This window comes from Dipteris shenzhenensis, chromosome 1 (genome assembly GCF_047967505.1).
Source record: "Dipteris shenzhenensis isolate YYH24624 ecotype China chromosome 1, Dip_SZ_1.0, whole genome shotgun sequence".
Lineage (NCBI taxonomy): Eukaryota > Viridiplantae > Streptophyta > Polypodiopsida > Gleicheniales > Dipteridaceae > Dipteris > Dipteris shenzhenensis.
The window spans coordinates 26,229,392-26,253,265 of NC_141596.1; the positions used below are offsets into that span (position 1 = coordinate 26,229,392).

General features: G+C 43.7%; 1 protein-coding gene across 1 annotated transcript; it reads left to right on the plus strand.

Annotated features, from left to right (window-relative positions):
* Window positions 1–1,291: 1,291 nt before the first annotated feature.
* LOC147905616 (uncharacterized) lies at window positions 1,292–20,562 on the plus strand. The gene is made up of 4 exons (XM_087373623.1): window positions 1,292–1,325; window positions 1,368–1,758; window positions 1,881–1,939; window positions 19,919–20,562. Exons 2-4 carry the CDS (start codon window positions 1,431–1,433, stop codon window positions 20,081–20,083), a joined length of 552 nt encoding a protein of 183 aa, XP_087229749.1. The 5' UTR covers window positions 1,292–1,325; window positions 1,368–1,430; the 3' UTR covers window positions 20,084–20,562.
* The last annotated feature ends 3,312 nt before the right edge of the window (window positions 20,563–23,874 follow it).

Consider the following 23,874-nt stretch of genomic DNA (forward strand, 5'->3'; position numbering starts at 1 on the left):
CATTGTGGATTTCACAATGGCCTAGGAAGAGTCCAGAAAATGCAATTTCCTTGTGATCTTCGTCATGAAAGCTAGAAAATGAAATGTGTAGGATCGAGTGATCGAATTGTCGAGCCAACAATTTGCCTGCAGTTCGTTCCCCCCACGATCCACTACATTAGTCGAGCTCGTGAAATATGCCGAGAGGCCAAGTATTCTATGTTCATCCGTGTACGTATCAGAAGGTGCAAGCCTGAGGTTGATTACAACGAAAAAGCCGTGCACGATGAAAATTGGAACAGAGCTGTCAGAAAGAAACAAGGCTGCACAAACCCAAGGCATCATAGTGTCTAGAACCGGAAAGGCAAAGTAGAGGACGTAAGAAACACAAGACACGCGGGCTAGGCAAAGGATGATCATCAGCATGAGTGTTGCCACCCCGAGAGCATCCACGATAGAACTGTGTGTTGCCACCCCGAGAGCATGCACGATAGAACTGTGTGGGGGAATTACCGGAGATAGGCATACTCTTGCTACACATGGGTTCTTACCTCTCGATTGTCACTTCTCCTGTGCTCTATCGTGGAATCAACAAAACTCCGACACAAATTTTACACAAGAGTGCTGACAATGTCTCCCGCGATCCCAGAATAAATCATCTGTTGTTTTTCGAACAGCTCCTTGATGAGGATTGTTCAAAGGGTGATCCTGCTGTGAGAGCACAAGGCTTTGATCTCAAATCAACAATCTTGGAGAGACACTCGTCATTTGCTTCTGCCTCTGCTCCGTTCATTGGAGGCGTCCCATGCAGGCTTGCAAGTCTCGCTCCGTGGATTGCTCCTGCTACCTTAGCCTCACTAATTCTGCGCTCAAAACATTCTTATCCCGTTTGAGACGTTCAATTTCACCTTACAGACCAAAGCATGAAAAGAGAAAGGGCAGAGAGAATCCCTACAAAATGCGGTAGTTTCATCGCCTGCGTCCTCGTCACGTTCAGTTTCGTTTTCCTCGACCTGTTGGGAGGCATCTTGAACCCCAACTGCATGGCTGAGTGAGGAGTTGTTTGAGTGCGCAATTTATAGAATAAGATGAGGAGAGAGCGAACATGAACGCTGTGAACGAACAAAGGAGAGAGGAGACGCCATGCAAATCGCCAGGTGGAACACAACCATTGGCCGCAACACCAACGAACCGTGAACCACGCATGGAACAATCTACCCAAATCAGAAATAAACACGTTAACAAACATGCATTATTTTAAAAATACCATAATTTCGCTTCTCCACAGTCGTTGCCTTAACTTAGGCCTTCCAAAGCAACAAACTAATTTCGCTTCTCCAAGGAAGGCCATCATTACTTAGGCTTCCACGTAACACAACACGTGGAAGGCCATCATTACTTAGGCTTCCACGTAACACAACACGTGGAAGGCCAAAAAGGAGTTCAAGTGTATGGGGGAAAAAAATACTCTGAACTCAAAGAATCAGTTCAGTCCAGACACATTTAAAGGCAATATGCCCAGCACCAGGCGCTGTCTTGATCTGATATTCACTGCTTTCTTTGTCATCCATGTGTTCGTCACAGTGTTCATTGATTCACAAGTAATTTTTCCTGCTCGATTTTACCCTCGGGCTTTGCAGAACTTGCTGAAGTGGTATGTTGTCGCATCGGGAGATTACTTGGTCAGGGATAAGCCGCACTTCTTCAAGGGCCTGGTCTTCGCAGAAATCTTCTTCCAGCTCCCCCTTTTAATCCTTAATGCTTACGGTTTTTACAAAGGTATATGCTCGTAACTGCTTGCCGGATATTTTGCCGTTGTCTTCAGATCAGCAATCAGTCACTAGATACCGCCCCGATTCACTGTTATGAAAGTATGCGCTGCCTACTGATCTTGGGTACAGGTTCAAAATGGGCCAGAACAACGGGGCTTATTTATGGGATACATGCGGCCACCACTCTGGTAAGCACCCAGTTTGAAGTTATCCATAATGCATGTTTTATGTGGCTAGGAACCATTTCACGGCTCTGGGTCAGAGTTAGTGCCCAACATCTTGTGACACAGATCAAGAACCAAAATAGGAACGCCTACTTCACGAATGCTGAACGGAAGAAAGCTACATTGGAAGTAGCAGAAGTTAACATAGAAATTGTGGCCAGGAATGCTTTTAGTTTTAGTTCTGCAAATGCTCATAGATGACTTAGGAGAAAACGAAACTGTCTAAGAAGCGAATTAGAATTTCAAATAGCAATTAAAGAAGAATTAACCATAACACACATATCATTCAAAAATTCACACAGGAGATAGGTAGAGAAAAGAAAAGACACCGGCACCCAATGAGGTGTGAAAGAGGTACACCCCTACCTGGGTATATTTCTTTATTCCAATGATGCAAGGCTTTAATTACAAAAGTTATCTAAATTCTCCGACAATCCCCAAGGAAACCAGGAATGGCTTTGAAAAATCAGGGCATATCAAGATTGGGGCTGACATAAGTGCTTGCTTGAGGTCATTAAAGGCTGACTGACCAGCATGGTTCCATGCAAAAGCTCCCTTTTTGAGCAAATCAGTAAGGGCAGCTGCTCTTTTAGCATAATGCTTGATGAATCTTCTGTAGAATGATGTCAAGCCTAGAAAGCCTCTTAGCTGGGTGAGTGGGGAAGGAATTGGCCACTGTTTGATCACTTCAACCTTTGATGGGTCCACTGAAATACCTTCAGGAGAGATAATATGGCCTAGATACTCCACTTTTTGTACCATGAAAGAGCACTTGGAGGGCTTAGCATAAAGGTGGTGCATCCTGAGAACCTCACCTTGAACTCATAGTGTCCTCTTGCTGTCTTGAAAGCTGTTTTGTATTCATCACCCTCTTTAATCCTTATCTGATGGTAACCTGACCTTAGGTCAATCTTAGAGTAGTATTTAGAACCCTTAAGCTCATCCAATAAGTCATCCAAACTTGTTTTTGATAGTTTCTTTATTGAGCTCTCTGTAATCAACATACATTCTGAAGGTACCATCTTTTTCTTCAATAGTAAGATGGGGGATGCAAATGGAGACTGACTAGGGGTGATGAAACCCTTGTCCATCAACTCTTGGCCACTTCCTCTTTTTCAGCTTTAGACAGCCTGTAAGGTGCCTTCTTGATAGGTCTGGCTCCTTCATCTAAATAAATGGCATGATCCATTTCTCTTTTAGGGGGTAGACCAGGAGGGGGTTCTTTGAATATATCTTTATATTGCTGTAACAATTGCGACAGGTCCACATCATTAACTTTGAAGTCCTTACCAGGTTTCTGAATGCCTCCAGCTTCTAGTTTTAAAAGCAAATAGGCTGACCTTGTGAAGTTTTTGTCCAAGTTGCGGCCTGCTGGTATTGCGATAATTCTTTCTATCTTAAATGGTGCGTTGCCCTATCAGCTAGATTTAGATTTAAATGCTCGTTTGGGAGAGACTAAAATGAAATCGTTTAGACTTCACAAGCAGTTGTAGCTTGAATGAAGAGATTTGGACTACTTTTTGATTAGCTTTCTCCTTTAGTGCTAGCCTTCGTCATGGCTGAGTTTGCCCTTCACCTCCAGAGTGTCGACAGAAACTCAATACGAAGACTTTGTATAAATGGATGCTCAAGTATGTGTGGGTGTGTGGATTTGTATGTGTGAGAGCATACTTTTATACTATGGTCTACACCCACTGTTGGCGTTGATGACGTCAGTGGGGATGTCATAGTAGCTAGTCCCTACTATGCGTGATGGAGTTTATGGTTTTCAATTTTAATAAGAATTGAAACTGCACTATGTTGTGTTTTTAGAGGATGAGTTTGGGAATGTTCCTGGATTCATCTAGGTACATGCTTCTGCCGTATTAGCGGACATGCAAATTTCACCTTGTGAAGTTTTCGTCCAAGTTGCGGCCTATTGGTATTGCGATAATTCTTAAATGGTGCGTTGCCCTATCAACTAGATTTAGATTTAGATGCTCGTTTGGGAGAGACTAAAATGAAATCGTTTAGACTTCACAAGCAGTTGTAGCTTGAATGAAGAGATTTGGACTACTTTTTGATTAGCCTTCTCCTTTAGTGCTAGCCTTTGTCATGACTGAGTTTGCCCTTCACCTCCGGAGTGTCGACGGAAACTCAGTACAAAGACTTTCTATAAATGGATGCTCAAGTATATGTGGGTGTGTGGATTTGTATGTGTGAGAGCATACTTTTATACTATGGTCTACACCCACTGTTGGGTGCTGATGACGTCAGTGGGGATGTCATAGAAGCTAGTCCCTACTATGTGTGATGGAGTTTATGGTTTTCAATCTTATGAGTGACTCTTGTGAGATTGAAACTGCACTATGTTGTGTTTTAAGAGGATGAGTTTGGGAATGTTCCTGGATTCATCTAGGTATAGGCTGACCTTCTTGAGGAGCCTCTTTACTTGCTTAGCTGTCACCATCTGAAATTTCTGAGAGTGAATTTTAGACAGACAAACCTCCTTGCCCATGTCTAGGTAAGTCAGTAAACTTACCTAGAGTCTTGAGCCAATCACAGCCAAGTATAATGTCAATGGGTCCCAGATTGAAGGCAAAGAGATCGATAGTACATGAATACTCTGAGGAGAGATTAATTGCAATTTCAGGACAGATTCTCTGACTAGTGGTAAAGGTGCCATCAGCTACTTCAACCCCCAAGCTACGTGGTAGATCATCCACAGGCAGCTTCAATGAGTGGATAGACTTGGCATTTGCAAAACTATGAGTGCTTCCACTATCCACGAACACATAAGCATCTCTGCCCATGACCTGCCCTGAAGGTGTGGGACTTTTTATACAGTCGAGAGCATGGGTGGATATGGTGTATGCTTCTGACTGAGTGTCCCAGAAAGCTCTTCATCAGTAACAGCCCCATTGCCCTTGCCCTCAGCTTCTCTGCAGGGTTCATAGCAACGTGTGGTATTCTCAAGATTCCAGGTCCTTTGAGCCATTCATGGCTCTCAGTTCACCATAATTGAAGCCCCCGGGGTTGAACACATAGTTCTCATCCGCCACCTCATCATCTCTGAGAACTTCGTGCCCACAATCCTGAAACTCCTCTGCACCCTCAGACTCATCCTCAGATTCTGAAACCTCTATAAGCATACTCAATTTACCTGGGACTGATTTAGCTTTGCATACCTTGTTGTGATCCACACCCCATTTCGCACCACATTTAAAACGAAGTCCTTTCTTCCTTCTCTCATCCATTAGGGACTGAGATAGCTTCTTGTGAACCTCCTTCTTTCCCTTATCTTCATCCAAGTGCTTATCATCAGATTTAGAATCCTGGCCGAAAGTATTAGTCTTTGAGATCTTGACAGTAGGATATTTAGGAACTATTCTACCTGTCCCATAAGTTGGTGGAGAAGACTTAGAACCCAAATGAAGTTTCTGCTCACCCATGGTCTTCCTCCCACTATGATCCAAAGTAGATAGCTTCTGGAAGGTCCCAATTCCAATAGATTTCTCCCTAGAGTTGTACTTAGGCTCATATAATTCTGGCAACTGCATGGCTTCATCCAATGACTTGGGTCCATATGCCATTACATCTGAGGCAATTGATGATTGCAGCCCATGTATAAATCTGATGATTCTCTGCTTCTCATCTACTCCTTTCACAACAGGGAGAACTTCCAAAATTGTTTGATGTAATTTCTAACCGATCCATTTTGCACCAAGTCATACCACTGACATACATACTGATCCTATATATATATATATATACATATATACATGTATATAAACAATCAAAGGGGAGAGAAACGTAACAACCATTTCATGTTTAAACTCTTACCATGTGGCCATATCTGGTCTAAGTCCACTGCTCATTTCCTGAAGGTAACGCCTCCACCATGAGTGGGCATAATCCTCCAAATGAAGAACTGCACACTGATTTTGGCAGCATCACTTATTGGGCTTAATTTAAAGTAGTCTTCCAGCTTACTTATCCATTCCTGCAACTCATTAGGTGAATTTGTAAAATGATCATATCCTTATAATCCTTGCCCAAGCTTGTACTAACTCCTGTATTTTACCTTGAGTAGCCTTCACAAACTGAGTAAAGGTCATGGTGTCTCTCACATCAGGGTCTAACTGGTTGTAGGTGAACAATTGCTTAGTCAAGAATTCACCTCTCCTAAGGGAGGCTTGGTACACTTTGGATGAGCTGGGCACACCATCAAGACCTGTCTCATGGGCTGGACTAAATTCGAACCTCCTGACTGAGTTGTATTCCATGAGGGGACAGATTTGGGAGATTGTTGTGGATGTGACCTTCTAGCTTCAGCCATAAATTCATTCCTACTTGGGTTCAATTGAGCCAGTCCGAGATCCATAGGCTTCTTAGGTGGATCATCCATGGCATTTTCCTTACCCTTTGACTCCTGACTAAGTTCACATCACTTCTCATGGTCCTTAACTGAGTGAAAGCATTGTCAAACTTAGCTTTGGAGTGTCCTTACCCCTTGGCTCAACCCTACTCCTAACGAAGTTCACATCACTTCTCATGGTCCTTAACTGAGTGAAAGCATTGTCAAACTTAGCCTTGGAGTCTTTCCACACGTTCAACCCTTTGTTCTAGCACTAAAGTGAGTTGCCCTAATTGGCTAAATAGCTTTTGCTGCTGGTCCAGAGGCTGCTGCATCAGTTTGCTCTGTTTGTCCATCATTTGCTCTTGCTGCTCCAACATGATTGCCATGAAGCCTTCAAAATCCAGCTTGTCCTTGTGGGGAGGGGACTTCGTTGGTGAGTGGACATGGGAACTTGGGGAAGGATTCTGAGATTTTCCCATAGGCTCATGATCACTGTCCATGTCATCATCCCTAAGGGCCAACTGACACAATCCAGCACTCCTGAAACCTCTGATCTGCAAGCAAACACAAGAACACACCCACGTGAGGAAACTGAGCAGGCTGCTCACCACCCAACCATGACATCTACGAGATGTGATCCCGAATCAAAAGATGTCCCGTTCGAGCCACGAGTTGAGCTATTGGCACGAACTCCCAACTAGATCCTAACCAGCCTGGTGTCCCATACCACCTGGTGGCGCTGTGAAGCTTGGGATTTGCTGCTGGGCCTTGGGCTACGCTATGATGCAGGCGCGCGTCCGCGACTCAAACCAGGATCAGACCTAGCACCTGGGAACGAGACTTGCTCCCATCGGTTCTCTGAGAACTGAACCTCTGGGCCCCTTATATAGACTCGGGCCCCAAGCGCCAAAAATAGCGAAGACCTCTAACTGGTTCGTACCCTTGCCACTCAACCCGAGAATCAAGCTTGCCTAGCTCTAAGCCTCCCCAGGCTACCTAAGCTAGTCTTGTGTACCGAGTACACATCGGATACCAATCCGTGCACATGACATACTTCCCCTCCTCTAAGAACTCACTCCTGAGTTCGCTAAAAAACCCGGGAATGTCCTCTGGAGGTTCTGTAATGTCTCCCATGTTGCATCCTCCTCAACACGATCCTTCCACTTGATCTTGTATTCCGTGACAGTTCTATTACGAATCTGTCTTTCACGAAATTCAAGAATACACTCAGGTTCGTGGGGAATAAAAGTCAAATCTGTAACTTCTATTATTTCTTGAGGAGAAACAAGTTGATCATCTGCACCCAATACTTCTTTCAGTCTACTCACATGAAGTATTGGATGTACTTTAACATCAGGGGGCAATTCTAGTCGATATGCAACTGGTCCAATTCTTCTAATGACCTTGAACGGACCACAATATCTGGGGGATAACTTCGGAACCAAACCAGTACTTAGGCTCTTGGGTTCCTGGGGGATTCGCAAATATACCATTGTTCCTTCAGAGAACTCTCTAGGTGAACGATGTCTATTAGCATAACATCTGTCTCGATCTTGGGCACTTGTAATAGACTTTGTTAAGCTCAATTTTTCTATCCTTACTGTTCCGTTGAATTACAGGCGATGGCATCATAAATTTCCTCCCAGCCTCTCTTGTGAATCCCATGCATACATAAGATACGTAATTATCTTTCCTCATGCATATCCACAAGCCCACAACTCCCTAGATGGTTCCGTCATGCCACCTGTCATCTCTTAGACCTTTAGCTTGGTACACCATTTACCCCTCTCTTGGGGCACAATTAAAACATTTGCCCCTTGGCATTATTACACATTTAGGTGCACCTAGGCCTTAGCACTCAGAACCACCTAGTCGATGCCAATACACCCTCACCTAGGACCTTGGCAGTTACTTCCCTTGACCATTTTATTTACGCACATAAAATATTACATAAGTTGGTCATCTAAGAGAAAATGCCCACCGATCTTTTCGAGGTCATGCTATCTCGGCTAGAGCATAACATTCCTTCCCTCTTTAAGCATCAGTGTCCTCGATGATGAAATCTGGGAACACTCTCCGTAATTGGTATACGGATTTCCAGGTAGCTTCCGATAGAGGTGGACCATGCCATGCAACCAACACCGTGGGTATCTTCCGATTGCGCACTTGCATTATTCGTCGGTCCAGGATTCTTGTTGGTTTGCGTCTTGCATTATCCTTTATGTTCTGAAACAAAACAACGCCTTCGATTAGTGAGTCACCTGTATGCAAAAATTTCTTTAAACGAGAAACATGAAACACTGGGTGCACCTTACACCCCTGTGGTAATTCTAATTTATAGGCTACCTTGCCTATTCTCTTTAGAATTAACCATGGCCCACAATATCGAGGTGATAACTTAGCACACTCTCCTGCAATCAAAGACTTATAGTGCGAAGGAACTATGAGAAAAACTTTTTCTCCTTCCTTAAATTCTCTATTGGATCGGTTTTCATCCGCATACGCCTTAGCTCTATCCATAGCTTGGCGGATGTTAGCTCTCGCAAGTGCTAGCATCTCCCGCATCTGAACCACAAAGTTCGCGGCATTAGGCACTTTCTGAGGTACTCCAACTATAGTTGGATTCGCTGGCCTATAACCATAGTTCAGTTCAAACGGATTGAACCCTGTAGAGGAATGTTTTCTATCATTGTAGGCAAACTCCAACAATGGCAACCACTTGTGCCATGTATGTTGCCTCAATGACACATATGCTCTAAGCATACACTCTAAAATTTGGTTCATTCTTTCCGTCTGACCATCCGTTTCTGGATGATCCCCACTACTCATTCCCAACTCAGTCCTTAGTGTCTCAAATACCGCAGGCCAAAAATGATCGGTAAATTTGACATCTTTGTATGACACTATGGATCTGGGTAATCCATGCAGACGAAATATATGTCTAATAAACAAATCCGCCACTTGCGGGGCACTAACAGACTCTCTAGTTGGAATGAAGTGAGCCATCTTGGTAAGACGATCAACCACCACAAGGATAGAATCATATCCACCTTGTGTCATAGGCAGCCCTACTATAAAGTCCATGGAAATGCTCTCCCACTTACTTAGTGGTATCTCCAAGGGCTATAAAAGTCTGGGTGGCTTCACCCGCTCGGCCTTACTTCCCTGACACGAAAAACAACGTGTCACATATTCATGAATATGCTTTTTCATCTTTGGCCAAAAGAAATCTCGCTTCACGAGATCATATGTCTTCTCGACTCCTGGATGTCCCACACATGGGCTATCATGGCATTGTCGAATGACTCTCTGCCTGAGATCATTCTGATTAGGTACTACTACCTTGCCATTTCTTTTCAGCATACCATCCCTTATGGCATATCTTGCATAAGTTTGGCCTTTTCTGGATGCCAGGTCATCCTTTTCGGTTTTCCCGGGTTTTAACATATGAGCCTTAGGCCATAGACTCTGGACAAACTCGTCCACCTTTTGAGTTTCTCTAATCTCGGCCATTAGAGTACTCTCTAACACCGTGAAACTCATGTTATGCATAATGTGTGACAACGCATCAACAACTTTATTATCCTTTCCTCTTCGGTACCGAATCGTCAAATTAAACTCCTGCATGAGTTCTGCCCACCTAGCTTGGCGGCCTGTCAAGTCAGGTTGTTTACAAAAATGTTTCAGAGTATCATGATCAACATCCACATAGAACTCTGATCCATACAAATAATGTCTCCATGGTTTTAAAGCATGGACAACAGCATACAACTCTAATTCATGAGTTGGCCAATTTCGTTGAGAGGGAGAAAGCTTCTTGCTTTCAAAGGCTACTAGCCTTCCCTCTTGGAGGAGAACTGCTCCTACTGCGATGCCACTTGCATCGGTTTCCAGGAACAACGGTTTCTGGGGATCAACTATTTTTAACACTGGTCCTGTGACCACAGCTTGTTTTAAGGTGTTAGAACTTTCCTGTTGATTCTGTCCCCATATAAAAGGTACTTTATCTGAGATCAGATCAGTCAATGGCGATACTATTTCGGAATATCCTTTGATATGCCTTCGATAAAATTGGACAGATCCCAAGAATGATCGCGGTCAGACATTGGCCAAGTCAGTATCGCAGCCACTTTCTTTGGATCCATTTCTACCCCTTCTGGAGTAATTATGAATCCTAAATATTCAAGTCTAACCATTCACAGTATAATTTTCTTCTTATTTACATAAAGACTGGCTTTACTCAAAGTACTGAACACTAAAACAATTAGAGAACTTCTCCGATATCTCTTTAGCCAACTCGGCCATTTTCCCATCTTGGGTAGCCTCAGTGCTAGCCGATGCATCATCAATCGACTCTACCGATGCTATACACAGACACAGAAACTCTTTCAGAGTCTTCCGAATTTCCATGGCTGAAATCAATGGTCCTCGAGATAAATCCTTTTCACCTCGCAAAACATATTCTACCCCATTCATCTTGAACTGGTAAATATGCTTTTTCCAATCAATGGCTGGATTTTTCCAAAAATGCCAAGCCATGCCTAGGGTTATATCTATGTGAGCAAGCCTGGTCAACTCAAAGTCCAGCTTCTCAACATAGTCCTGAATTCGAAGTTCCAACTGGGTAATACTTTGGTCCCATACTTCAGTTGAACTTATGTCCGCCATCCTGACCGTATAAGCATAGTCAGACGGACTAGTTTTCAACTTGAGCCTCTTAATAAGCTTCGAGTTAATTACATTGTGCGTTGACGCTGAGTCAAACAACACAATCACATCATGATTGGCTACTTGTCCTTTCATTTTAATCAACTCGGGCTCATCGAAAACGTATACCCTGTTGCTGCGGGCTTTGAAAGGATGTTATTAGGTGCACCGCTTACTAACTTAGTAACAGACACACTTAACAACACAGGTACTAACCTCTGAGAAGGTCCCACCAATTGCATCTGCATGTATTCCGCATTGGGACTCTCCTGCATTTCTGCGTCGCATTCAGATATTATCATATTGGCCATGCGACAGTCTTTGTTTAGTGGACAATCTTTCCACTGATGTTGCTGAAGGTAGCCGAAGCACAATCCTTCTTTTCTAGCTTTTTCTTTTTGCTCAGGGGTCAACGAGGACTTTGACCAAGCCCGGGCTGCCATTGGAGTTACTTTTCTTTTCACCTCAACGGTGGTACTTGTCTTTGCTTGTCCCTCAACCGGCTTCACCTGCTTGGTTTGGCCACTTGGCTGCGAGACACTTGTCTTTGAAGTCCATTTCCTCTGAAATCCCCCTTTTCTCGGGTACTCATGTTGAGTCCTTGCCTGCACAAACCCACTAGGTCTGCCTCTGGCATCCTCATAGTTTAGGGCTACTGCAATAGATTCATCTAATGTAGTCACATATTTAGCTCGAACTTCCATTTTTATCTTGTCGTTCAGTCCATAGATATAGTCTTTCAACTGAACCGACATAGGGATAGGTCTGTTATTTTCATAACACATTCCCTGAACTTATCAGTGTACTCTGCCACCGACAAATTCCTTTGGCGAAGGTTTCTATAAGCATCCCAAGCTCGGGACTCTTCGTCAGGTGGAAGGAAGTGTTTCTTAAATTCAGCCTTAAACCCTTCCCAAGTGGTAGGGGCAACTTGATCTTTCTGTTGCTTTATCCACCACCTATCCGCTGCCTTAATAAACAGGTGAGTGGTCTCGTGGATTTTCTTTAGATCAGATCAGATTTCACAAATGGCGAAGGCTTCTTCCCACTTGTGTAACCAAACCTCGATCACATCAGAACTGCGCTCGGCGGTCATCCGCCGACCAGCGTACTTCTCCGGTCTATAGTTGGCAATATTAGGTACCTTGACCTTCGCACGTTCTGATGAGTGTATACTGGGCTCTGGCTCTGCTGGAGCTTTACCCTTTATTTCTAGATGGTCTAGCCGACAAGGCTTGCACCATCTCTCTAATTTCATTTTGACCAGTGTTCACTTGAAGCTGCTGGTTCATGATCTGCTGTAAAGCATCTTCTAATATAGAAATTCTACCCACCAGAGTAGGTGTTGTGTGATGAGACATTTCTTGCGTAGACCGCGCTCTAGATTCACCAAGATTTACCTTGGAATCTTGTCCCTCTGCCTCCATTGTTTCAAAAGGAAAAATAGTTTTTTTTTTTTTCCACTTCAGATTCCCCTTTGCTGTACAGGAATAATAAACTGCAAACTCTGCTGTACAGGAACAAATCGACTGCAAACTGGAAACTAAAATTTTATATAGAAGGAAAAAAAAAGATGCCCCCTGGAAGCTCCGCGAAGTCTTGAATGGATACTCCTATCCCTGGTATTCAGATTTTCAATAAAATTGTCGAACCACTGCCAAACTACCTAATCTGTGCGATGTATTAGTCTTGGCCTGTTTGATGACGAAATTCCCACGTTGTTGAGCTATCAGAGCTTTTTTCATTTCAAAATCGTCAAATCTGAAAATCTTCTGCATCCTTGCATCGCTACCGCCTACCTGAGCCTTCGCAAGATCTGAGTTTTACAAGCATCTTTTGGCCCAGCTTCCGAGAGAAGTAATAAGCTATAGCCAGGCAAGGAATACGTTCGTTGCCCCTTGCTTTTACGGTGTTCTTAAGCAACAGACACTATTCATCGCAATTTTGTGGCTCTGGCATAATTGAAATCCTCATTCGTCGTCTTCATTCACTCCGTGACATTGATGTGCTTTTCGTCAGCGGCAATCCAAAGCTTAGCTACGCCATGATCTGCCCACGGTGCGCCGCTTTCTACGTTTGCCCCAAATCGTCACAACGGCTTTTTCCTCATAATCATCTCAAGGTCTCAGTGCAGGATCAAGCTGTGTAAACAGTTAGGTAAAAGGTGAGCGCAGAGAGCTGCTTCCGTTGATGGAGCGGCTAAGACATTCGCTTCTCTCTTTCATTTCGTCGTCACACGCCCTGCGCTCCGATGCGAATGATCACGACTTTTCTCTGCTACAGGGCGTTCCAATGCCCCAAATCCCGTAGCTATGGGCAAGATCACAAAGCAAGTGATACTAGTCGCACGAATCCATTGCCATGAAGCTTGGAGCGAGCACATCCAAAAGTTGGCCTCCCTCCATACGCAATCCCCTCGTCTAGCCTGAAGCTATGATACCAACTGTTAAGCTCAATTTTTCTATCCTTACTGTTCCGTCGAATTACAGGCGATGGCATCATAAATTTCCTCCCAGCCTCTCTTGTGAATCCCATGCATACATAAGATACGTAATTATCTTTCCTCATGCATATCCACAAGCCCACAACTCCCTAGATGGTTCCCTCATGCCACCTGTCATCTCTTAGACCTTTAGCTTGGTACACCATTTACCCCTCTCTTGGGGCACAATTAAAACGTTTGCCCCTTGGCATTATTACACATTTAGGTGCACCTAGGCCTTAGCATTCAGAACCACCTAGTCGATGCCAATACACCCTCACCTAGGACCTTGGCAGTTACTTCCCTTGACCATTTTATTTACGCACATAAAATATTACAGAAGTCGGTCATCTAAGAGAAAATGCCCACTGATCTTTTTGAGGTCATGCTATCTCGGCTAGAGCATAACAGACTCCTTGGCAAACTGCAACATTTCTTGCATGTCTTGCAAGAAGGTCTTTGCAGCATCATTTTGGATTCCCTTTAACCCAACCATAATTGGTGACTTATGTGGAAACCCGTACATAAGCATAAAAGAACTGTAACCAGTACTCGAATGCTTTGCACTCTTATAAGCAAATTCCATCATAGGTAGATAATCTTCCCATGAAGACTGTCTCTTAGAAACATATGTCCGAAGCATATCTTCAACCAATTGGTTGACCTTCTCTGTACTGCCGTTGGATTGTGCATGATCTGAGGAACTTATACTTAAGAGTACTTTCTAACTTCTCAAAAACAAGTGTCCAAAAGTTACTTGTAAACTTCGAGTCCTTGTCACTGACTATGTCAGAGGGCAAACCATACATCTTAAACAAGTGGTCCACAAACTCGTGAGTTAGCTGAACAACTGAAATAGTTGTTCTAGTAGGTAAGAATCGAGCCATTTTTGTCAAACGGTCGACTATGACCCAAATGGAGTCATGACCCTCGCGCGTTCGAGGCAAACCAGTAATAAAATCCATGGAAATACTTTCTCATTTATTACCTGGAATTTGCAATGGCTGTAATAAACCCGCGCTTCTAAGGTGTTTTGCCTTAGTAACCTGACAAACCCGGCAACCTACCACATAGTTTTCAATAAATGCACGCATCTTAGGCCAATAAAAGGTATGCTTCACAAGAGACAGAGTGCGACGTATACCCGGATGTCTAGCACTAGGAGCATCATGACACTCCCAGAGAATCTTGGATCGAAGTTCCAGAACATCTGGCACACAAATCTTTCCATTCCGGAACAGCAAGCCGTTCCTAATCATCCACTGACCTCCCGCCGCCTGTACCGTAGGGGGCACAATCCCTGAGTCTTGGTCAACCATGGAGCTCCCATCCTGGACTTTCTGCCAATAAGAACTGAAATGACTATCAGTTGTGCAAAGCCCTCTCAAGGATTGAAATAGGTCTGAGGATATTTCTGTAAATGACATAGCATTTACAAACTTGACTCGACTTAAGGCATCCGCCACACTATTCAACGAACCCTTGCGATAACGTATTTCAAAATCAAAATCTTGCATTAATTCTGTCCATCTAGCTTTCCGTCCCCTCAATTCAGACCCATCACACACATACTTGATTGACTGATGATCAGTCAATACAAGAAACTTCGAACCATACAAGTAGTGTCTCCAAAACTTTAGGGCATACACTACTGCATAGTTCTTTTTCTAGTGTGGGCCAACGATATTGGGTGTCGTCCAGCTTCTTACTCTCAAAAGCCACAGGTCTGCCCTCTTGGAATAAGGCTGCCCCAATCGCAAAATCACTCGCATCGGCCTCTAAAACATAAGGCCGGGTAGGATCAGGTAATGCAAGAACGGGTGCTTCCTTGATAGAAAACTTCAAGGTTTCAAAAGCCTTGTTCAATGCATCATTCCAAGAGATTGGTTGGGTAGACCTGCGTCCACGACCTTTCAATATGTTTGTCAGGGGTGCCGTGATGTGTGAATAATCACGCACAGACTTTCGTAGAAATACCGTAAATCCTAGAAAGAATGAAGTTGTTTCACAGTCTGAGGAGTAGGCCACTCTAAAACCTTCTGGATACGATCCAGATCAATGCTAATACCTTCAGAAGAAATCTTGTGTCCTAAGTAAATGATCTCCTTCATAAAGAAGTTCCATTTACTCATCTTGGCATAGAGCTTATGCTGCCTTAGAATAACTAAGACAATCCGGAGGTGTCCTATGTGATCCTCTAGCGTTCGGCTATATACCAAGATGTCATCTAAGAACACTACAACAAATTTGCCCAGAAAATCTCGGAACAAATCGTTCATCATTTGCTGGAAGGTGGCAGGAGCATTGGTCAAACCAAAAGGTAATACAAGAAACTCGTAGTGGCCATACCTAGTTCGGAATGTGGTTCTATCTATGTGTTTAGCATAGATACGAATTTGGTGATATCACGTACACAAATCAATCTTAGTGAAATACTTCGCTCCTTCCAAACGGTCTATTAGATCATCGAAACGAGGTAGAGAGTATCGATTCTTAATTGTCACTTTATTCAATCGTTTATAATCTATACACATTCTCCATTTAGTATCTTTCTTCTTTCTCAAGAGGACAGGTGCTCCCCAAGGTGATTTACTTGGGTGAATATAGCCCATATTCAAATAATCGTGTAGCTATGAAGCTAACTCATTCTCCTCAAGCTGGCTCATCCTATAAGGTGGAACACTAATAGGTTGAGCCCCAGGTAGTAAGTCTATGCGATGATCTACTGCGCGCTCTGGAGGTAAACCTTCCGGCAGTTGAACAAGGAATGCATCCATGAAATCATCTAACAATGTTCTCAATTCACGGTGTTCACACACACTTAAATCATTCTTGTCATTAACAGAGACAACAAATGAAGAAAGCGGAATCAAAACACACTGATAGACATCATAATGAGAAGTGTTTAATATATTCAGAAGTTGCATCGCAGATACAATAGGTCCCTGAGAAGAGGGAATGTTATCACACTGAATACAAAATTGGGTGTCCTTATCCAAAAAAGAAAGAGTATGGTCCTTCCATCCAATCCGAATATCGTGGGTTTTAAACCACTCTATTCCGATTAACAAGTCCACATGCTCTAAGTGCATGACATAGCATATAAGAGCCGCTGTGTAATCTTGAATCCGGATAGAAAGCGCTTCAATCTTGCGATCCCAAAATTGCTTCCCAGTTGGAAGCTGCACCTCATAGGTGTGATCGCTAGGTTTCGTGGACAGCCCCATCTTTTGCATAAGTTTGTAATTAACAAAGTTGTGAGAGCTGCCCGGGTCAAAGAGAATGTGAACTCTTTGGTCCTTAACTTCTCCATAAACTCGGAAAAGATCATGGGAACCAAATAACGAAGTATTAAAAGTGCAATTGCAAGAAAGTGGGCAGGTAATGACATTTACAGAAATACCTGTCATCGAAACTTGATTAGCTCCCTTAACTTTGGTACCTGGACCCGCATAGAGCTTCGATCCCGGCGCTTGCTTCTGGTTCTTGCGCTTAGGATAATCATTCCTAGTGTGGCTCCATTCCTCGCAGATGAAGCAACGTCCCTCTTTCTTTAGCTTCAAGGTACGAAGGAAACGTGCACAACCATTCTTCGCCTGAGTCAAATGTTTCTTGGAGGCGTTGTCTATAGACTTCGACTCCCCGATACCAGTGGTAGACTAGAAGAAATTCCTCTTGTTCTTCCCACCCGTGTCAGCAACTGTGGTTCCCTTTGCGGTGGCCATGGTATCATCATAAATGCGAGCGTAATTCATGGCCTCTTACAATGTGGTACACTTGTTGTTCTTGATCTGTAACTCGTACGAGTCAGGCAAACCATTCACAAAGAAACCTAACAAGGTCACTTGATAGCTCTGGTCTGCAGATCCCGAAACCTCTGAAGATAAACCTCGCAAGTCAAATTCAACTTGGACATATCGAGGGCTTTGAGCTTGCCTACGATATTATAATCTTCCTTCTTCTTTAGAAACTCTTTCCTAAAGACCCCTTCGAATTCTATCCATGTTGCAGGCTTGGGTTGGAGTTCCTTCCACCACAATAAAGCCTTTCCTGACATAAACCCGGCTGCAAGCTGTATTTTCTTGTCATCTGGGTAAGGGTGAAAGTGGAAGTGTACTTGCCACTTGTGCAACCAAGTGTCAACAACCTCCTTGGTATGAGACTTCTGGTCTCCGAGAAAAGGATCTGGAGTGATGTTCGGACCTAACACTGAAGCCATGGCATCCACATGCGTGAGCGCCTGAACAGTGCTAGTCAAAAGTGTGAGTGTAGTCTGAATCCCTTGGAGTTGTTGTGTCAACCCCGTTTGATTCGTGTTAACCTGCTCAAACTTTCCATCTAGACCAGTGGTGAATTCACTGAAGGCTTTTTTCGTAATCAGATCATCGTAGAGACCCTGGTCATCCTCCGCATGGTAGTTGATATCCTGGTCTCCCATCGCAAGCTCAGGGTCTATAGAATCAGCCATAACTGAATCGAATCTGATGAAGAAAAAAGGCTGAGAGAAGAGAAGGGACAGGTGGGCTCGAAACTAGGAGACTGGAACAGAGAGAAAATCTGACGAAACAGAGGGGGATGAGAGAAAGAGGCTGGCTGGTCGAAAGAAGAAGGGGCTGGCGGAGGCTGGCAATCCAGGAGCCGAGCTCCTTGCTGGCCTGCACGGAAATCTGCAGCAGGCGGTACATGAGAGTGGAATCGTCAAGAGGGGCGTAGAGGGGTAGAGACTTGCGCACGGGTCATGATAAGGGGAGGAGCTGCTGCTGCGCTATGCTCTAGAAGAGGTGGGCGCAACTCTTAGAGAGTTCAGCTGTAAAAAAAAACCCACCCTCCTAAGTTGGAGGGGTGGTGCTTTTTTTAGCATCTAGATCCCCCCCGAATTAGCACAGCCTTGCCTGCGACCTGCTCCCACCCATGGCGCACCCCACAACTCACCCCTTGGCTACCTGAGCTAGTCTTGTGTACCTAGTACACATCGGATACCAATCCGTGCACATGACACCAACACTTCAGCCTGGCTCATCAGCTGGGCCTCCTCATACTGCTCTTCATGTCTGCAGTCCCTTGTAGACTTGCCCTTCCTAGAGTTAGAGCCAGCTCTCCTTGGGCCCATTACAATTTAGGAATAGATTACCTCAATTTCCAGGCCTCAAATCAACCGGGAATGAAAACTGTCTGTAGCTGTTTAGAGCACTGTTTAGGGCTTGTTTAGTGCACTGTTTTGAACAGAAACTCCCTGTTTGAAACACTGTTTGGACCTCTTTTTTTGAATACTATGCAGAGGGACTGTTAAGACTCAGATGCTCAATGCTCTGCCATGGCACTGTATAGAAAATGATCAGTAATTATCACTGAGAAGAAATGACTGCCACGTGGCAGATGCACAGCAGTTTACCCTAATTCCGAGTTTTTGAGGGCTCAATTACGACTAATTGTTGCAATTTAGGCATAAGCAGGATAGAATATAGCACAATATAGCACATAAATCTGAAAAGTCCCAATTTCTAGGGTCTTTTGGTAGATAAAAACTCCAAATTGCACCTGCTAGAGCAGATTCCGAGGTAGATGAGAGGGCAAATGGAATCCAATCAAGGCCAAACCTGGTACAGATGCTCCCCCAGCTGAGGCAACTCTGTGAATGCCATCAAGAAATTGAAGCAGTAGTTGCCCAGATCGCAGCAGATAAAGGGAGCTGGTGGTGCACTGATACCCAGGCAATTTCTGGCCCTAAAGTGGGAATTTTTTTGGGATTCTTGAGGGCTAATGATCAGGAGATCATGCTGAACACATTGATGTCAAAATCATTCAATTCTGAGCAGCTGGAGATTTGATCTGAGTCCCATTAGATTGCTAACCCTAGAGTTTCCTACTGTTACAATAAGCTAGCATTGTTTCTATTTGAAGCTGTATGGATGCATGCTCCTGAGAGCTAGCCTCATCTCTTGGTATTGTACCAGATTCAGATCTTATGAAGAGCACTATTGCAGCTTTCTGTGACATGCTGAGCTCGCGCTTGTTCCGATTGAGAGCAGCTGAGAGTTCGTTACTTCAGCTCTTGTATTAGCGGAGTTGTATTGGAATTTGGAGCAAATCTTGTACAAGATGGTCATGCAGTGACATACGCAAGTAGGAGATTGAAAGATGTGCAACTTAACTATGATGTGCATAAAATGGAGTTGCTTGCAATGATTCAACACTATGCGTTTGGAAGCATTATCTCCTAGATGTTGATTTCTCACTTAAGTTGACCATCAGAATGTGAGCAGCAGCAGACGGTGGCCGAGCAGCAGCAGCACACACACACACGCACACGCACACGCACGCACGCACGCACAGAGAGAGAGAGAGAGAGAGAGAGCGAGCTGCTAATTAGTTGAATTGGAAAGAATCATCAATTGAACCAGTTTGTTATTGGCAGGTTCCAATATTGGTAGATCTTCTTTATTCCAGTGTGGCCAGCAAGGTTAACTTGATGATGATATACATTCCATACTTCCTGATTCCTGTGGTTTTGACTTTCCACGTACTGACCTTCAAACGTGGTCTGTGGCAAGCACATTCAAAGGCAAAGAAAAGGATGTGATGGAGAAATATTTTTGTGATGATTAGCAGCAGGGATAAATATATAATTGAAATACGATTTCATGTCCACAGGATTATATGGTATGCACACTAATATGGACTCTTTAACTCTTGGTCCATTGCATGATAATCATTCAAAAACAAAACAAAAGTGCCATATGCTGGAGCTAAGAGATTGGTGACAATAAAAAGCATCATTTATGAGAAACAGATTAAGTATGAAGACAAGAAAGCAGTGGAACAAAATCTGTATAAATGATAGAGACGTCTTCAGATAGACATCTTCTGGGTGGTAGTTCTAAGTGGATACATATCTAGGTTCCTTGACTACCTTAGTCCTACGGAGTCAACTGATATCATAACTTTGCTTCTTTGTGCAATTAATTACAGGACAGTGAGGTCCTAAGGCTAAGCTAAATGGATAATGGTTGGCCAGGGTTTTCCCTGCAATTTTCTATTGAAGCTGAATTTTGTTGAATGAAAAAGGTTTGTATACTCATTGTAATCAAAAGATAAATTGTGTGCGCATGTCTTTATGTGCAAACCTGGTGCAACTTGTAAAGATGAGATAGACCAAAGGCCAGGAGGCTTTGACATAGATTAAATGAGGTGTGGACAAATATTGGGGGCAGTAGTTCTATCTCGTTCAAATGTCTAGTCACAGGTCATTTTTCGTAGGCATTGATGTGTAGGGTCGACACATGTGAATTTGATTCAAGAGGCCGCAACCATGGATGTAAATAATGCACTGTGCCATTTTCCGTCACAGACATCGAAGTATGACAAGACTTTTTATAGGGAGGGCATATATTTCACCATTCCTTGCACATATTTACAACAAGAAGAGGCTTGACTTCTGGGAGACTAATGCCAAGAATGAAGATGAGTGGTATATAAATCTTGGATTCTAAAGAGAATGCCATCCTACTCCCATAGTCAACATTTTGATAGGGATGGTTGGCTGCTTGCTTGCCCCTCCCCCTTGCTACAGCTTTTCCCCCCGCCGTCTCTCCCTCCCTGTATCTTCGCCTCTGATCTTTCTTTCTTTCCCCGCCATTGTGTTTGCCCCTTCTTCCTCTTTGTCACGCCTTTTCATTTAGGCCCCCCCAAGCTCAAGTGTTATTGCCATCATTTGGAGCTCTTGCAGCGACCTTTCCAGTTTCAATTCGTGGACATGTGAACAGTTATAGCAGATCCCACAAGCCCTTGGCTAAGATTCGAGCAGCGCAGAGCTCTAAGTGATCCTCCATAACTTGGTCACGACTCTCCTCTGGTTTTGTCCTGGTTTGCTTTGTGCCTTTGGATAGCCCTGTGGGTCAGCTAGGCGGTAGAGCTTCGCCAGAGGTTGCCTCTTCAGTGAGACCTTTTGCAGAGATCCTTGGCCTTTGTGTGCACCTGTAGCCCTGGTCGCGCCCTTTCTTTGGCATGTTTTGGCATGCTTTTGGCCTCGTGAACCCCTGGTAGTTGGCACGTGCTGCGTGATCTCTTGGCAGACTGGCTCGCTCAGCCTGGATGCTTTGGACAGTAAGTGGTTTGAGCCAAGGTTGCCTTCTTGGGATTCGAAAGCAGAGTTGGGCTTTTTGGTGAACTTTTTGTGCTCCTCCTTTAGCTTTGTGAGTACCTCTGGTTGCACTAAATCTTTAAGGATAGTGGACATTGGATTAGATTTTTTAGCTTTCTTGGTGTGGGAGTAGCTCGCTCTCTTAAGCCTAGCTTTTTGTAGCGTCTCGTAGTGGTTTTGGAAGGGGCCTCACCACCTTAGAGCATAGTTTCAATTACAAGCCATCTCATTTGTTTACGTTGGTATGTGTGAATAAGAAAGTCATTGTGCTAATGTATGGGTTTAAAAAAGAATTTCGCAGGGTATTGCTAATCAAAGAAAACCTATATGTGATTTGGTAAGGTATAGTTATGATAGGCTACCACACCCTTAATGAGTATAATAAGTTAGGTCTATAAACCAATATAGCTCAGGGCTATTGCATTGTATAAATCCTTTAGGAGGGAAGGCCTCTTTTTTACTACAAAGCCAACATCTCTGTAGTGAAAAATGATGTGCTATACAATAAATGAAGCCGAATACAATAGCCATACAATAGTCACCAATAGGAGAGAGTGAATAGGCCCATAATAGGGGCTAATCTCTATAGAGATCCAAGGCTATACATCAAATGTTTAGCAATTCTTTGGGAAACTTCAATATTACATAAATGCTAGTCTCACACAAGGTTACTCCTTTGAGGAAAGCTAGCTTTCTAGGCTTTTTGTCAATGTCCTCTTTCAATGAGTCAAAACTAACTCTCATCTCATAAGGCTACTCATTTGTGAGAGAGTGTCCTCTTTCAATGAACTGAAACTAAGTTGTTGATGCCCTTCCTATATCACGCTTTTCACATGTAGCTTCATGAATATGTTACACCTCTATCATAGGTATTCCTATTGTCTACAAACCATAGATTACCTCAAGAATTTATAGTCTCAGATCTTACTATATTCCTCAAATTTTTTGAGACTAAACGTTACTTGTCTATGATAATGACCTTCTCTAGTGTTACAAACCAATGAGTTTAGCCTTTGCTTTTTTTCTTTTGGTTTATCCAATGTATAGATCTCAATCCATTCATGATGCCATTTTGGTGCTCATTTAGGCTTAACAAGTATTTCCCCTTCATTGTTGTGTTGTAGGCGTGGTGAGTAGGTAGAGACTTAGGGGCAGGAGAGGCCAAGTGGTGGGGAGACAGAGGCAAGTCTTTGCTTTGTAGCCCTTGCTTCCCTTTTCCTTCACATTAATGCCTTTTGGCATCAAGCTCCATAGTTGAGAGAGAGTGGAGAGGGGGGGGGGGCTAACTTGCAGGAAGAGAAGGAAGGGAGAGGGAGAGGCTAGGAGAGGGAGGAAGGGGGAGTTGATGGATGGACAAGGAGGAAAGGGGGGGGGGGGGGGCTCAGTTAAGGCGATTGAGAGGGGGTGGAAGGGGGGGGCAGGAGAGGGAGGAAGGGGGAGGTGAGTTGAGGGAGCAAAAGGGGGGGTGTTGAGTGGAGGGAGAGGAGAGGGAGGAAGGGGAGGGAGAGGAGGAAGGGGCAGGATAAGTGGAGGGAAAGGAGAGGGAGCGGAAGAGACTAAGTGAGAGAGGTGTGGAGGAGAGGTAGGGAGGGAGGGTGAACATAGGGAGAGACAGGGAGCATAGGCAAGGTTGAATGCGATTAGCTTAGGTTAAATTTTGCAAACATATCTTAGGCTAATTTGGGTTAATAAGGTATCGGTGCTACTGGTGTGAAAGTTGGGATTCCTAATGGTGCTGTTAGTCATGGAGAAATTTTTGGTAGTGGTGCAGTAGGTGCTATAAATTCAGAGATTTGTGGTTCTCTTCATTGGGTGTTGAGGTGTAAAAGTAGTTTTGTGTTGGTGGTGTTGGTGATTCAAGTTGAGTTAAAGGTTTGTGTGTGTATTTTCAAGTTGATTTTTTTATTTGTTATATTATTGTACGTTGTATTTGTTTATTTTTTGTTTTTGTTGGCCCTGCCTTGCAAGGGTCTAAGGGATGGACATATTAGTTTTTTGCTAATTAGGTCCATCTTGCTTCTTTCAGTTCATTTGGTCAAACTTGACCAGTTTAAGTTTGGGTTTAGTGGTTGTTTAAGGCTTTCTAATCTACTCCTAATGTGTTGTTAGGGTCAAGTTTATGTCCTCTTGTGGAGATTTTAAATGCTTTTGTCTTTTGTTAGGTATTTCTCTCTAGAGATGGAGGCTCTCTTTGTCTCTTGTATGACACCACTCTTGCCAAAACAGCCATG